We start from the raw sequence: 17,784 nt of genomic DNA on the forward strand, positions 1-17,784 counted from the left end.
GTACCCAAGAAAGGCCAACCAAGTGTCTTGAATGACTACTGTCCAGTGGCCCTGACCTCACACGTCATGAAGACCTCAGAGAAGCTGGTCCTGGCTCACCTCCAACCCCTGGTCAGATCAGCCTTCAATTCCCTACAGTTTGTCTACCAGGGGCACATTAGAGTCAATGATGCTAATATCTACCTGCTGAACAGAGCCTAGTCCCATTTGGATAAGCAGGGCAGCACTAAGAGGATCATGTTTTTTGATTTCTTAAGTGCCTTCAGTACCATACAGCATTCATTGCTGGGGGGAAAGCTCTGCTCAATACAGGTTGGCATTTCCATTGTATCTGGGTAATGAACTACCTGACTGGCAGACCACAGTTTGTGCGGCTTCAGAGCTGCATGTCAGACATGGCTATAAGCAGCACTGGGGCCCACAGGGGACTGTATTGGATCCTTTCCTTTTTACCCTGTATACCACAGACTTTAGATACAACACTGAGTCAGACCATCTGCAGAAATTCTCTGATGACTCAGTAATAGTCGGGTGTATAAAGGGAGGACAGAAAGATAAATACAGGGCCCTAGTGAAGGATTTTGTTGAGCTGAATCATCTACAGCTCACCATCAGTAAGTCAAAGGAGATGGTGATGGACTCTAGGAAGACTAAGCCTGCACTGCTCCCTGTTACTATTGATGGTGAGGATGTGGATGTGTGAGGAGCTACAAGTACCTGGGGGTGTACCTGGATGACAGACTTGAGTAGAGTGCCAACATAGAGGCTGTGTACAGATAGGGCCAGAGTTGCCTCTACTTCCTGAGGAGACTGAGGTTCTTTGGAGTATGCAGGCTTATCCTTCACACGTTCTACCAGTCTGTTGTCACCAGAACAATCTTCTATGCAGTGGTGTGCTGGGGCAATGGCATCAACATGGGTGATGCCAACAGGCTCAATAAAATTATTATAGGAGTCAAACTGGACACAACGGAGGCTGTGGTAGAACAGGACCCCAAAGAAAATCCTGTCAATTCTGGACAATGTTTCTCACCCTCTGCATGCCACCTTGGTTGAACTGAGGAGCTCTTTTAGTAGTAGACTAAGACAGCTGAGCTGTTCCAAAGAGTGTTATATAAGGCCATTTCTACTCTCAGCCATAAGGCTCTATAATAAACAAGAGAAAATCTGCAGATGCTGGAAATCCAAGCAACACACACAAAATATTGGAGGAACTCAGCAGGCCAGTCAGCATTTATAGAAAAGGGTACAGTTGACTTTTCAGGCGGAGACCCTTCAGCGGGACTGAAGAGAAAAAAAAGATGAGGAGAGGGATTAAAAGCAGAGGGGACGGAGAAAACAAGGTGATAAGTGAAACCGGGAGGGGTAGGGGTGAAGTAAAGAGCTGGGAAGTTACTTGGTGAAAGAGATACAGGACTGGAGAAGGGGTCGTCTAATAGGAGAGGGGAGGAGGACATGGAAGAAAGAAAAGGGGGGAGGAGAACCAGAGACAGGTGTTGAGCAGGCAAGGAGATAAGGTGAGAGAGGGAAGAGGCGATGGAGAATGGTGAGGTTGAGGGGTAGGGACCTTACCGGAAGTTTGAGAAATTGATGTTCATGCCACTAGGTTGGAGGCTACCCAGACGGAATATTAGGTGTTGTAATGGAATATAAGGCCCTCTCCTGTTAGACTGTTTAAGGTAAATTATTTTTTATTTATTCTTCTTAATTCTCTTCTAGTCTTATAAGAGGGGTGATTGCTAAGTTCGTGGTCTAAGGTAGATGGAGTCAATTTTAGAAAACCTAGCATATAGCACATATGTTTATTTTTCAACATAGTCCCCTCCTACTTTTACACACTTAGTCCAGTAGTCATGGAGCATGCGGTCCTTCTTTGTAGAAGTCGGCATCTTCTCCAGAAGTGGTCCACAGCAGAGGTGATTGATAAGTTCGTGGCCTAAGGTGGAAGGAGATGAGTTATCAACTTCAAACTTTCTGTACAATCACTCAAAGAGTTGAACTGCATGTGCACGTAACGAGAGCTGTATATCTCATCTCCTTCTGCCTTAGACCATGAACTTATCAATCACCCCTACTGTGGACCACCTCTGGAGTTCCAAGACGCCAACTTCTACAAAGAAGGGATCCGTATGCTCCAGGACAGCTGGACTGTGTGTAAATGAAGGAAAAATAAATGTGCTAGGTTTTCTAAAATCGACGCCTTCTACCTTAGGCCACGAACTTATCAATCACCCCTTGGATATCTGTGTACTTGTAATTTCTTTTTGGAATCAATAAAGTATTATCTATCTATCTTCATTCTACTTGGGGAAAATGCAGCCACACTTATTCTAAACAACCCCTCGCAAAACCCCTAGCAGCATTTTACCTGAAGTTTTTGCAAGTGGTCGCTTGTCAAATAGTGCTCCAAACCTATCTATATTAAGGTACTTTTTTTCGTTGGTTACATTACTTTTGGATGTCCTGGGGTTATGAAAGAGGCTATTATAAATATATGACTTTTCTTTTCTCCATGAAGATGTGTAGCAGCATTTACTCAACTCTTGGAATTCCCACAAATTCTTTCTGTCTCCTTCAAGAGAAATTATCTCACCAGAGTGACTCTCTGTTGGAAATCCCACCTAAATTTAAAATCTTCCCCTACCCCTACCCCTACCAGCAGATCTGGAAAATTACAAGTCCTTTGAACTCCTACAGCGCAGTACAGGTCTTTCAGCCCATAATGTTGTGCCAACATTTTAACCTACTACTCTTAAAATAAATCTAACCCTTCCCTCCTACATTGTCCTCCATTCTTCTATCACCCATGTGCCTATTTTAGAGTTTCTTAAATCTCTCTTATGTACCTGTCCCTCCCACCACCCCAGTACTGTGTTCCATGCACGCACCACTCTGTTTAAGCAACCTATCACTGGCTCTCCCTTTACTTTCCTCCAATTATCTTCAAAATATGCTTCCTAATATAAGCCATTTCTGCCCTAGGGAAAGTTCTCTGGCTATTCACTCAATCTATGCCTCTTATCATCTTGTTCATCTCTGTAAAGTCATCTCTCATCTGCTTCACTCCCAAGAGAAAAGCCCTAGCTTGCTCGACCTGTCCTTATAAGACATGCTTTCTAATCCTAGTAAATGTCCTCTCTGCCCTCTCTAAAGCTTCTATGTCCTACATACTGGAGTAGAAAACTGTTTGATGCAGGGAGAAATGGCAGTCATTTGAGAGTGTATCTTAAATTTATTTAGATTTTTTTTATTGAACATTAATCTTAACCCAGCTTTGCCATACTCGGAGATATTGCTTACTTTAGTAAGTCTGAATCTGGAATTTGTCATGTACAGCTTGGGAAACATCTCATAAGCCACTGGCAGGCAGTAGTTGAGGATCACTGGACCTTGGCAATAAACATTCTTGTGACAAACACCAAACAAATCTCTTATGCAATTATTGCAATTGAATCTGACAGAAGAAAAGACTATCTTCCTAACTACTTTCCTGGAGACAAACTTTGCTTTCCTTACTCCTTGCCAATATTGCTTTCCCAGTGGATTGAGTCTTTTCCAATCCTGTTCAGGAAAATTAGTTCCTTTTCTTCTGAAATGGGGGCCAGGATATTTTTTTCAAGACAGTGCAAAAGTCCTCTTTGGCTTGTATCCATAGTTTCCATCATTGGGCATATGTTCAAATGATCACAGCATGCTGATTCCACAGCAGAATGAGCAAAGGGTGGTGATCTTCATGTCACCAAGATGCCAAATTGTCCATTCCTAGTGAAAAAAATCACCCTAAATAGACAAGTGTTCTTTTTCTGCTTTGTCCTAGAGGTTGTTAGGACATAGAACACTAAGCACAGTACAGCCCTTCAGCCCACACTGTTATGCTGGCCTATTAATCTAAGATCAAGCTGGCCCTTCCCTACTACATAGCCCCTCATTTTTCTATCATCCATGTGTCTGTCTAAGAGTTTCTTAAATGCCCTTAATGTATCTGCTTCTCCCCCCTCTGGCAGGATGTTTCACACACTCTCACTCTCTGTGTAAAGAGCTTACATCTGTAATTCCCCCTTTACTCCAATTTCCTTAAAATCATACCCCTAGTATTAGCCCTGGTATTAGTGTTCTTTGAGCTGGCCAGCTGCTGCTCCTCATATCTCACTCAGATGGCAATGTCGATGACAAAGCAATGTTTTCCCAGACTATGAAAGTGAATGGTGTTCAGTCCTATCACTTTTGGGGCTGTAAACAAATATCCAACTTTCCAGGCCCTGAACCTCATGAGGAAATTTGTAAGTTGATTTGTTATTGTCACATGTACTGAAGTATAGTGAAAAACTATGTTTCCATGCAGATTGTTTCATTGTAGTAGTTCATTGAGGTAATATAATAACAGAATGCAGAAAAAGTGATACAGTTACAGAGAAAGTGCCATACAGACAGACAATAAGGTGCAAGACCACGATGAGGTGGACTGTGAGATCAAGATTCCATCTTATCATACTAGGGGGTCTGTGTAGTAATTTTATAACAGTAGTGTGGACGTTAGCTATATGTGAATTTGTTTTAGATAGGGTTGTCAAGATAAGGTCACATATACTTGACACTGAGGATCTTGGTCTGGTGGTAAGAGATGAAGATCCAAGATAACTATGTGGTCATTAACACACATGGTCAAAAGTGGACAGGAGCAGACACATCATCCCATACACTTGCCTAAAAAAATGGGTGCAATCATGCACCGTAATCCATACCCACCTTCTCCTCGTTTTAGCCCTCTTGCCTTTGACCTTCCTCCCCATCCCTTCCACATTTAACCTTCTCCCACCCTTCCTCATTTCCATCCCTCTCTCTTTTGTACTCAACTCCTTGGTTCCCTCCTCTTATCCCTCACTTTTCTCTCTCTCTCTCTCACCGTAGTGAAGTGTCAAACTAATTTATGAAGTAGTCTCTGGAATGGATCTTGAACTTGCAAGCTTCTGACTCAGGAGAGAACACCAGTAATAGATGCATGAATAAAGAAACAAGAAAGAGGTTCTTAAAATAGTATAAGCTCATGTTTACAAAAAGCACAAATTGCCTCGTGAATGGGAACAGAAAATAGTGACGTTTAAAAGAATTTACTTAAGTAATCTTCTTTTGTATGCACCCATACCTAACCTTGAGATGTATTGAAATAATATGCCAGTTTGTATGCAAAGGGAATAGTATAGGGAAGGTAACAGAATTTCTAATTTCCTACATTATGATACACATATTTAAAAATAATTCAAAAGAAGGTAACTGCTTCTTTTAACCAGCACTTAGTGCCATTACAAAGAAGGCACAACAGAGCCCCTACCTTATACCCCTACTAAAAGATTGCGCAGATTTGGCATATCATCTAAAACTTTGTCAAACTTCTATAGATGCACAGTGGAGAGTATCCTGACTGGTTGCATCACAGCCTGGTATGGAAGCACCAATGTTCAAGAACGGAAAAGCCAACAGTAAGTGGTAGATACAGCCCAGCCCATCCCAGGCAAACCCCCACCATCCTGTCATGCTCTCTTCTCACTGCTGCCTTTGGGAAGGAAGTACAGGAGCCTCACAACCCCACCACCAGTTTTAGAAATAGTTATTACCATTCAACCAGCAGGCTATTGATACAGTGTGGATAACCAGCTCAAAATTGAACTGATTCCACAACCTATGGAGTGACTTTCAAGGACTCTACAACACAGGTTCTCAGGATTATTTATTTATTTATTTGGTATGGCATTTGAAAAAGTACCCCATGCAAGGCTTATTGAGAGAGTAAGGAGGTATGGGATCCAAGGAGACATTGCTTTGTGGATCCAGAACTGGCTTGCCCACAGAAGGCAGAGTGGGTGTAGACGGCTCATATTCTGCATGGAGGTTGGTGACCAGTGGTGTGCCTCAGGGATCTGTTCTGGGACCCTTGCTCTTTGTGATTTTTATAAATGACCTGGATGAGGAAGTGGAGGGATGGGTTAGTAAGTTTGCTGATGACACAAAGGTTGGGGGTGTTGTCGATAGTGTGGAGGGCTGTCAGAGGTTACAGCGGGGCATTGATAAGATGCAAAACTGGGCTGAGAAGTGGCAGATGGAGTTCAATCCAGATAAGTGTGAGGTGGTTCATTTTGGTGGTCAAATACGATGGCAGAATATAATATTAATGGTAAGACTCTTGGCAGTGTGGAGGATCAGAGGGATCTTGGGGTCCGAGTCCATAGGGCACTCAAAAATGCTGCGCAGGTTGACTCTGTGGTTAAGAAGGCATACGGTGCATTGGCCTTCGTCAACCGTGGGATTGAGTTCAAGAACCAAGAGGTAATGTTACAGCTTTATAGGACCCTAGTCAGATCCCACTTGGAGTACTGTGCTCAGTTCTGGTCGCCTCACTACAGGAAGGATGTGGAAACCATAGAAAGAGTGCAGAGGAGGTTTACAAGGATGTTGCCTGGATTGGGGAGCATGCGTTATGAGAATAGGTTGAGTGAACTTGGCCTTTTCTCCTTGGAGCAACAGAGGATGAGAGGTGACCTGATAGAAGTGTATAAGATGATGAGAGGCATTGATCGTGTAGATAGTCAGAGGCTCTTTCCCAGAGCTGAAATGGCTAATACGAGAAGGCACAGTTTTAAGGTACTTGAAAGTAGGTACAGAGGAGATGTCAGGGGTAAGTTTATTACGCAGAGAGTGGTGAGTTCATGGAATGGTCTGCTGGCAACATGGGTAAAGGCAGATACAATAGGGTCAATAGGGACTCCTGGATAGGTACACGGACGTTAGTAAACTAGAGGGCCATGGGTAACTTAGGTAATTTCTAACGTAAGGACATGTTCAACACAGCTTTGTGGGTTGAAGGGCCTGTATTATGCTATAGGTTTTCTATGTTTCTATGTTTTATTTATTATTATTTATGTTTGTACTTGCGCAGTTTGTCTTTTGCATATTGTTTATTTGTCAGACTTTGTGTGTCATTTTTCATTGATTCTGTTACTTTTTTTGTTCTGTGATTTCTGTAAGAAAATGAATCTCAATAATATATATATTTTGCTAATAAATTTACTTTGAACTTGAACTTTCAAATGCTTGGGAATTAATCCATGAATGATTTGCTTTCCAGGTTTAAGTCGACTTTTGAGTAAGCTGTGGACAGGAAGAGGTTTTGACAAGGACCTGAATCAGCTATTGGAACTACTGAGTGGTGGGTCCATCCAAGGAGTAAAGGAGCAGGTAGGCATCATCTACTTCTGCGAAGTACTCATAATAATAATATTTTAAAGAGAACCGGATAAGCCCTCGAAAGGACAATTTTATAAGTTTATAGGGAATGATCAGCATTGGACAACTTTTCCATCAGGTCAATGAAGACACTAAGTGGGCTTAGTTCAAGGGGCAGCATAGTAGGGTAGCATTTAGTAAACTGAACTGAACTGAATTGAATTACTTTATTTCTTATATCCTTCACATACATGAGGAATAAAAATCTTTATGTTATGTCTCTGTCTAAATGTGCAATTTATAGTAATTTATAACAGGACAGTCAATATAGCATAGAAATACAATTGTATCAGCATGAATTAATCAGTCTGATGGCCTGGTGGAAGAATCTGTTCCAGAGCCTGTTGATCCTGGTTCTTATACTGCAGTACCATTTTCCAGATGATAGCATCTGGAACAGTTTGTGGTTGGGTTGACTCGGGTCCCCAATGATCCTTTGGGCCCTGCCTTTGTAAATGTACTGTATAGTGGGAAGTTCACATCTACAGATGCGCTGGGCTGTCCGCACCACTCTCTGCAGAGCCCTGCGATTGAGGGAAGAACATTTCCCATAACAAGCAGTGATGCAGCCAGTCAGGATGCTCTCAGTTATAATATTAATCATAAGGCTTTTGGCAGGGTGGGGGAATCTGAGAGATCTTGGGGTCCTTGCCCATAGGACACTCAAAGCTGCTGTGCAGGTCAACAGTGTTGTTAAGAAGGCATATGGTGTGTTGGTATTCATCAACCAAGGGACTGAGTTCAAGAGCAATGAGGTAATGTTACAGCCATAACCGTGGTCAGACCCTACATGGAGTATTGTGTTCAGTTCTGGTCATCTCACTACAAGAAGGATGTGGATACTGTAGAGAGTGTACAAAGGAGATTTACAAGAATGTTTCTTGGATTGGAGGGTGTACCTTATGAGAATAGTTTGAGTGAACGTAGCCTTTTCTCCTTGGAGCAACGGAGGATGAGAGGTGACCTGGTAGAGGTGTATAAGATGATGAGAGGCATTGATCGTGTGGATAGGCAGAAGCTTTTTCCCAGGGCTGAAATGGCTAACACGAGGGGATATAGTTTTAAGGTGCTTTGAAATAGATACTGAGGGGATGTCAGGGGTAAGTTTTTCACACAGAGAGTGGTGGGTGCGTAGAGGCAGTGGTGGTGGAAGCAGATACAGTAGGGTCTTTTCAGAGCCTCTTAGATACATGGAGGTTTGAAAAACAGGGCTATGCGCTAGAATCATCTGAGGTGCAAGTGGCATTGTCGTGCTTTTTTCATTTCACAGCCGGTATGTACAGACCAAGTGAGGTCCTCGGTGATGTGTATACTGAGGAACTTAAAGCTGTTCACCCTTTCAACCCCAGATCCATTGATGTCAATAGGAGTGAGCCTGTCTCCATTCCTCCTGTAGTCCACAACCAGCTCCCTTATTCTTGTGACATTGAGGGAGAGGTTACTTTCTTAACACCACTGTGTCAGGGTGATGACTTCTCTGTAGGCTGCCTTGTTATTATTTGAGATAAGATCAATCATTGTAGTATCATCTGCAAATTTAATTAGCAGATTGGAGCTGTGGGTGGTGACACAGACATAGGTGTACAGAGAGTAAAGGAGGGGGCTTAGGACACAGTCCTAGTGAGCTCCTGTGTTGAGGGTCAGAGGGCTAGAAGTGAGGGAACCCACTCTTACCGCTTGCTGGCGATCTGACAGTAAGTCCAGGATCCAGCTGCAGAAGGCAGGGTGAAGGTTCAGGTCTGTGAGCTTCTTGTCAAGCCTGGAAGGAATTATGGTGTTGAATGTTGAATTATAGTCTTAAGAACAGCATTCTCACATAAGCATCCTTCTTCTCCAGATGTGTAAGGACAATGTGTAGACCTGTGGCTATTACATCATTTGTCGATTGGATGTGTTGGTAGGTGAATTATAGGGGATCCAGTGTAAGTGGTAACAAGCTACAGATGTAGTCCTTGACCAGCCTCTCAAAGCATTTGCTTATTATTAAGGTGAGTGCGACAGGACACTAGTTATTCAGACATGTTACCTTGTTCTTTTAAGGTACAGGAACAATAGTGGATGTTTTGAAGCAGGAGGGCACTACACTGGGAGAGGGAGAGATTAAAAATGTCTGCAAACACACCAGCCAGTTGTGCTGCGCACATTCTGAGTAGCTGCCTTGGGATGCGGTCCAATTTTTGGGGGAACAACATTATCGATGCACTTCTAGATGAAGCTCGTGACCCCTTCCGTGAACTCGGAAACATCATCACAAAAGACATTCCATTTGGCGTCATCAAAGCAGTCCTGTAGTGTGGAGACTGATTGGTTAGACCAACAGTGCAGGGTTTTAACTATGGCTGCCTCTTGTTTCAGCTTCTGCCTGTTCACAGGCAGAAGCAGGATGGTAGAGTGATCAGACTTCCCAGGTGGTGGACAGAGGAGCGCTTTGTAAGCATTGCGGAAGAGAGAGTAGCGGTGGTCGAGTATGCTATCTCCCCATGTGCTCACCTGGATGTATTGACAAAACTTCAGAGAGACTTTAGTCAGCGATTTTTGATTGAAGTGTCCAACAATGATGAAAACAGCCTCTGGATGTACAGTCTCCAGGGTGCTGTGGTTCTCATACAGTTCCTTGAGAGCCAGGTCAGTATCAGCCTGCGGCAGAATATACACAGCTGAGATAATAACAGCCGTGAATTCTCTAGGTAGCCAGAAAGGTCTACACAGCAGCACAAAGTACTCTAGATCCGGGGAACAAAATGATTTGAGGGCATGCATATTCTGGGGGTCACACCAAGCATTACCGACTATGAAGCATACACATGAAGATATGTACAATGCTTTACAGTGTCAGTGACCCTGGTTCAATTCCGCTGCTATCTGTAAGAAGTTTTGACGTTTTCCTCCAGGTGTTCCAGTTTCCTCCTATGTTCTAAAGATATACAGGTTCACAGGTTAATTGGTCACATGGGTTTAATTGACCAGGATGGGATCGCTGGGCTGGACAGGTCTGTTACCATGCTTTCTCTCTAAATAAAATAGTTTCTGTGACTTGCCTCTCAAAGTTCAAACTTCAAAGCAAAGTACATTTATTATCAAAGTATGTATGCAGTATACGCCCTGAGATTCATCTGCCCACAGGCAGTCATGAAACAAAGAACCATGGAACCAACCCATTCAGAGAAAAAATATCAACAAAAAAATTGAGTGAAATCACAGAATATAAAACACAAAATTAAATGGCATATTTCAGTTACCCCTTTAGAAAAAAACTATAATAAAAAGCCAAAACAGTGTTCTTGCTAAGTTGGTGACATCATTAGACTTAAGGGGAATTACTACTGTAAGAAGCATGGCTGGGTGAGTGGAAACACACTTTTGATGAATGACTTTTAATATTGATAACCTTTCCTTTATTTATTTCTTAGTGCTTTAAGCTTATGTGGTGTAGTTTAAAATAAAAGTGTGATTCTTTTGTCCCTAGAAATTCTACCGAGCTGCATGCTTGATTCAAGCAGCATGGAGAGCGTATCAGACAAGAAAACGAATGAAGAAGCTTCCAAAAGTAGTGACAGATTTACAAAGGAGTTTCAGGTAAGGCTTTTGATTGTGGTATACCCAATCAGATCACTTATATATACAGTGCCTGTAAGAAATTTTTAACCCCACCCCCCAACTCTTGGAAATTTGCATGTTTTATTGTTTTACAACATTGAATCACAGTGGATTTAATTTGGCTTTTTTGAGACTAGTTAACAGAAAATATTCTTTCATGTTAATGTCAAAGTGAAAATAGATCTCTACAAAGTGATCAAAATTAATTACAAATATAAAACATAAAATAATTGATTGCACAAGTATTCACCTCCTTCAAGTCAGTATTTAATAGATGCAACTTTGGCAGCGATTACTGCCCTGAGTCTGTGTGGATAGGTCTCTTTCAGCTTTGTGCATATGGACACTGCTATTTTTCCCCATTCTTCTTTACAAAACCGTTCAAGCTGTCAGATTGCATGGGGATCATAAGTGAACAGCCCTTTTCAAATTCAGCCACAATTTCTCAATTAGATTGAGGTCTGGACTCTGACTTGGTCACTCTAGGACAGTAACTTTATTGCTTTTAAGCCATTCCTATGTAGCTTTGGCTGTATGCTTGGGGTCATAGTCTTGCTGGAAAACAAATCTTCTTGCAAGTTGCAGTTCTGCATTTTGCTGCATTCATTTTTCCCTCTACTTTAACAAATCTACAAGAGCCTGCTGCAGTGAAGCATCTCCATAGCATAATGCAACCACCACCGTGCTTCACGGTAGGGATGATGTGTTTTTGATGATGTGCAGTGTTTGGTATACACCAAACATGACATTTAGTCTGATGGCCAAAAAGCTCAATTTTGGATTCATCAGTCAATAGAACCTTCTTCCAGCTGACTTCAGTCTCCAACATTCTTTCTGGCAAAGTCAAGCTGAGATATCACGTGAGCTTTTTTCAACAGTGGATTTCTCTTTGCCACTCTCCCATAAAGCTGTGACTGGTGAAGCAGTCGGGCAACAGTTGTATATGCAGCCTCTCCCCTCTCGGCCACTGAAGCTTGTAACTCCTCCAGAGTTGTCATAGGTCCCTTAGTGGCCTCCCTCACTCGTCCCTTTATTGCACGGTCACTCCTTTTTTTGAGGACAGCCTGCTCTGGACATTTTTATAGCTGTGCCATATTCTTTACATTTCTTGATGATTGACTTAACTGCACTCCAAGAGATATTCAGTTTCTTGTATCCATCTCCTGACTTGTGCTTTTCAATAACCTTTTCACCAAGTTGTTTGTTGTGTTCTCTTGTCTTTGTGGTGTAGTTTTTGCCAGGATACTAATCCACTAGCAGTTGGATCTTCCAGATACAGGTACACCTTGACTGTACACAGGTCTCCAAAAATCAGATCTCCATTTAACTAAGTATGTGTCTTCTAAAACTAATTGGCTGCACGCTGATGACTTGGTGTGTCATATTAAAGTAGGGTGAATACTTATGCAATCAATTATTTTATGTTTTATATTGTAATTCATTTAGATCACTTCGTAGAGATCTATTTTCACTTTGACATGAAAGAATCTCTTTCAGTGTCAAAAAAGCCAAATAAAATCCACTGTCACTTAATGTTGTAAAGCAATAAAACATGAAAACTTCCAAGGGGAATGAATACTTTTTACATGCACTGTACCTGCATTCCCCCAAGTAAAGATCATTGGGAGAAGATTTAACAGACATTGATAATGTCTTGCCGAGTTGAGAAAGGATTGCTGGACAGTTCAAGATGGGCTCAAGCAGGCTTTTTCCACCGGGTTGAATGAGAGTAGAACTAGTGGTCATAGGTTAAGGGTGAAACATCCTTCACATGGAGGATGCATGTTCAGTTTCACCATTCAGTAGAAGTTATGATACATACATGGATGGCAGTGAGGTCTATGATCCAGGTGTGGGTCGATATGACTAGGCAGATTAACTGTTCAGCACAGACCAGATGGGTTGAAGGGCCTGTTTCTGTGCTGTAGTGCTGTATGACTGTCCAAATCTACCTCAAGATGGTCCTTGCATTTTATTTGTTTATCTGCATTGTAAACAATATTCTGCAATCTCTTTTTCTTTATACTATCCCAGTGTACATATGTATGTTTTGATAAGCCTGGAAGGCTAGATACATGTAACATGTAAGGCATTGGCCAGACCGCACTTGGAGTATTGTGAGTAGTTTTGGGATCCTTATGTAAGAAGAGATGTGCTGATGTTGGAGTGGGTCCAGTGGAAGTTCATGAGAATGATTCCAGGAATGAAAGAGTTAATGTATAAAGAGCGTTGGATAGCTCTGGGCTTGTACTCATTGGAGTTTAGAAAATGGGGAGGATCTCAGTGAAACATATCGAATATTGAAAGGCCTAGACAGAGTAGATATGGAAAGGATATCTCCTATAATGAGGGAGTTGGGGACCAGAGTGCACAGCTTCAGAATAGAGAGAAGTCCCGTTAGAACAGAGATGAGGAACTTCTTTAGTGAGAAATTGGTGGATCTGTGGAATTCATTGCCACAGATGGCTTTAAATCTACCCCAAGTCTTGGGGTAGATTTAAAGCAGAGGTTGATAGGTTCTTGATCAGTAAGGGCATCACAGGATGCAGGGAGAAAGCAGGAGAATAGGATTGAGAAGGGTAATAAATTCTTCAGATATATAAAGTGTAAAAGAGATGAGAGTGTGGTATTGGAACTCTGGAAAACTATGCTAGAGAGGTAGTAATGGGGACAAAGAAATGGCAGACGAACTGAATAAGTATTTTGCATCAATCTTCACTGTGGAAGACACTAGCAGTATGCCGGAAATTCAGGAGTGTTGGGGGCAAAAATGTGTGAAGTTGCCATTACTAGGGAGAAGGTTCTTGGGAAACTGAAAAGTCTGAAGGTAGATAAATCACCTGGACCAGATGATGTCCAGCCTAGGGTTCTGAAAGAGGTGGCTAAAGATATTGTGGAGGCATTAGTAATGATCTTTGAAGAATCACTGATTCTGGAATGGTTTTGGAAGACTGGAAAATTGCAAATGTCACTCCACTTTTCATGAAGAGAGAGAGGGAGGTAGAAGAAAGGAAATTATAGGCCAGTTAGTCGAACCTCAGTGGCTGGGAAGATGTTGGAGTCAATTGTTAAGGGAGTGGATTCGGGGTACTTGGAGGCACATGATAAAACAGGCTGTAGTTAGCATGGTTTCCTCAAGGGAAAATCTTGCCTGATGGATCTATTGGAATTCTTTGAAGAAATAACAAGCAGGATAGACAAAGGAAAATCAGTGGATATTGCGTACTTGGATTTTCAGAAGGTCTTTGACAAGGTGCTACAGATAAAGCTGCTTAACAAGTTAAGAGCCCATGGTGTTACAGGAAAGATAGTAGCATGCATAAAGTAGTGGCTGATTGGCAGGAGGCAAAGAGTGGGAATAAAGGGAGCCTTTTCTGGTTGACTGCCAGTGACTAGTGGTGTTCCACAGGGGTCGGTGCTGGATCTGCTTCTTGTTACATTATATGTCAATGACTTAGATGATGGAATTGATGGTTTTGTTATGAAGCTTACCAATGATACAAAGACCCATAGAAGGGCAGATAGTTTTGAGGAATTAAAGCTACAGAAGTTCTTAGACGGATTAGGAGAACAGGCAAAGAAGTGGCAGATGGAATACATTATCAGCAAGTGTATGGTCATGGGAGTACTTGTGCAGCATTCCCTAAAGGTTAATTTGCAGGTTGAGTCGGTAGTGAGGAAAGCAAATTTCATGTTAACATTCATTTCAAGAGGACTACAATAAAAGCAAGGATGTAATGTTGAGGCTTTCTAAAGCAGTAGTGAGGCCTCATTTGCAGTATTGTGAGCACTTTTGGGCCTCTTATCTAAGAAAGGATGTGCTGAAACTAGAGAAAGTTTAAAGGAGGTTCATGAAAATGATTCTGAGATTGAAAGGCTTGTCATATGAAGAGTATTTGATGGTTCTGGGCCTCTACTCACTGGAATTCAGAAGAATGAAGGGTGACCTAATTGAAACCTTTCAGGTAGTGAAAGGCCTTGATAGAGTGGATCTGGAGAAGATGTTTCCTATGGTGGGAGAGTCTAAGACTATAATACACTGCCTCAGAATAGAGGAGTGTCCTTTTAGAACAGAGATGAGGAGGAATTTCTTTAGCTAGAGAGTAGTGAATCTGTGGATTTTGTTGTCATAGGAGGCTATGGAGGCCAAGCCTTTAAGTATATTGAAAGCAGAGGTTAATAGATTCTTAATTAGTCAGAACATGACGGATACAGGGAGAAGGCAAGAGATTGGGGCTGAGAGACAAAATGGATCAGCTATGATGAAATGGCGGAGCAGATTTGATGGGCCGATTGGCCTAATTTTGCTCCTACATTTTACGGTCTAACAATAATAAACCAATATCAATTTCATTTCATGGAGGCATTGAAACACCTGTATTGTTCATCTGCGTGAGACGATAAGATCAGGGTGGAATGTCAAAATAATGCGATATCACAGATGCAAAATATATCCCATTCTACTTTTGGTCCATTATTGATTATTAACCATATGAAATGTTGCTAGGGCAAAGCGTGAACAGGACATACAACGGCAGGAGAAGGAGAAAGAGGAAGAGGAGCTAAAGCATCAGCTACAGCTTCGGCGACATCGAGCTTTTCAAGCTTTTCGACAGCGGCAGCTGAGCATACTGGAAATAGTACCAGCAAGTAAAATAACTTTACAGAAAATCAATCAGTTTTGTCCATGTTCACCTGTAGACTGAATCAACACAACCTCCCAATTTATCTGCTGAGCTTCTGCACCAAACTATTAGGTTAACACCTTGCCCTGATGGAGGGCTTCAGCCTGAAGCGTCAACCCTTTATTTTTCTCATTAGATGCTGCCTGACCTGCTGTGTTCGTCCAGTATTATGTGTGTGAATTTCCAGCATCTGCAAAATCTTTTGTGTTTATGCTTACCCATTCTATTTGCTGACTTCAATTATCTCCATTTCAGCATCACTCTCTTGTATTGACATCTCACTGTTACCTTACTGTTTCTTATCTTTGCCATCTACAGCACTAGATTTCTAAGAACTGTGCTTATCGTCTTCTGGCCTCTCCTTGATTTCTGTAGCTGTACCTTGGGTAACCTTGTGCTCAGTCTGGAATTCCCTCCCTAAACCTCTCCATTCTCTAAGATGCTCTTTAAAACCATCCTCTTTGACCAAGCATTTAGTTGCTTAGTTCAGTTACCTCTTACATAGTTTGATGTCAAGATTCATTTATTTAGCTGTGTACATTGAAGTACAAAGTGAAATGTGTTCTGTGCAGTAATAACTAACTCACCCAAGTGTGTGCAGGGGCAGCCCACAAGTGTCACCACACTACCTGTCGCCATCATAACATGCCCACAATGTTCAGCAGAGCACAACACACAAGCAACAAATGACCCTACCCACACATAACCCCTGGACAGGCTGTCTTTGACTTCCAGTGGACTCAGATTTGCAGACATTGGGCTCCAACTTTTGTCAGTCAACCATTGTCTACAAAGCCTTGAAATAGTATATTACATTGCAGATCTAAGTTGATATTGTTGCTTTTTTTTTTGAAGTTGTAGTTCTGCATGAATTGAGTCACTGAAGGGAGTGACTCTTTCGAACCTCCTTTAGCTGGATGAATATCAGGCACCAGTCAGAATTCTAAGAGTAAGCAATGTAGGATTTACTTTGGATAAAAACAGCAGAGTTGGGGCATACACTGTACTTCTTTTTAAACCAAACACTGAACTTTGTTATCACTGACAAGGCCACAATATATCGCCCTTCCTCTAATTACCACTGAATTGAGTGGCTTGCTGGGTCACTTCAGAGAAAACTTAAGTTCAGTCACATTTCCCTCCCTAGGTGTACAGTTTTGGTCTCCAGGGTTAAAGAAGGACATCCTGGCTATAGAGGAAGTGCAGCATATAGAAACACTTGAGCCTTACACCAAGGTATAGAAGGCTGCAGACCAAGACCTGATAAAGGGATTAGTATTGATGGATGTGTGACATTTAGGGCAAAGGTTGTGGGCTAAGGACCATTTTTGGTATTGTGCTACTTTATGAAAGCTGCATCATGTCCACTGTCTCATACATTCAGTGTATTTGAAAGTGCTTCATCCAAAAGTGCTTATCCATGGTATGGAGCATAAAATCTGTCAAGGAGTGTAAAGCTGAAAAGCCATTCTCTGTGCAAAACTCACTCTCTCTTCTGCAGCTATAAAAATTCAAAACCCCTCATCTTAGAAAAGATGTGTTGGCATTGGTGAGGGTCCAGAGGAGGTTCACAAGGATGATTCAAGGAATGAAAGGATTATCATACAAAGAAAGATTGTTCTGGGTCTGTACTCGCTGGAATTCAGAATGATGAGGGGGGATCTCATTGAAACCTTTCAAATGTTGAAAGGCCTAGACAGAGCAGATGTGAAAAGGATGTTTCCCATGCTGGGAGAGTCTAGGACAAGAGGGCACAGCCTCAGGATAGAGGGGCACCCTGAGATGCAGAGAAATTTCTTTAGCCAAAGGGTGGTGAATTTGTGGAATTTTTTGCAACATGCATTTGTGGAGGCCAGGTTGTTGGGTGTATTTAAGGCAGAGATTGATAAGTCTTGATTGGACGTGGCATGAAAGGTTACGGGGAAAAGGCCAGGAACTGGGGTTGAGGGAGAGTTTAAAAAAAGGATCAACCATGATTAAATGGTGGAGCAGACTCAATGGGCCAGATGACCTAATTCTCCTCCTATGTCTTATGGGCTAAAACTGCAGAGACATTGGGATAGTTGCACTCTACGTTCTGTGGTCACTTTATTAGGTATGTTCTGTCCCTATAAAGTGGCCACTGAGTATATATTCATGGTCTTCTGCTACCGTAGCCCATACACTTCAGGATTCAATGTGTTGTGCATTCAGAGATACTCTTCCACACACTACTGTTGTAACA

At 42.0% G+C, this 17,784-nt stretch overlaps 1 protein-coding gene across 1 annotated transcript in view; it reads left to right on the forward strand.

Moving 5' to 3' along the window:
• The window catches only part of iqcb1 (IQ motif containing B1), a 73,410-nt gene that overhangs the window by 44,738 nt on the left and 10,888 nt on the right, over nt 1-17,784 (forward strand). The window contains exons 8-10 of the mRNA XM_059967650.1: nt 7,121-7,230; nt 10,745-10,854; nt 15,383-15,525. Coding sequence (XP_059823633.1) covers nt 7,121-7,230; nt 10,745-10,854; nt 15,383-15,525 — 363 coding nt within the window. The remainder of the gene's footprint in view (nt 1-7,120; nt 7,231-10,744; nt 10,855-15,382; nt 15,526-17,784) is intronic.

Source organism: Hypanus sabinus, chromosome 4 (assembly GCF_030144855.1).
Source record: "Hypanus sabinus isolate sHypSab1 chromosome 4, sHypSab1.hap1, whole genome shotgun sequence".
NCBI classification, from domain to species: Eukaryota; Metazoa; Chordata; class Chondrichthyes; order Myliobatiformes; family Dasyatidae; genus Hypanus; species Hypanus sabinus.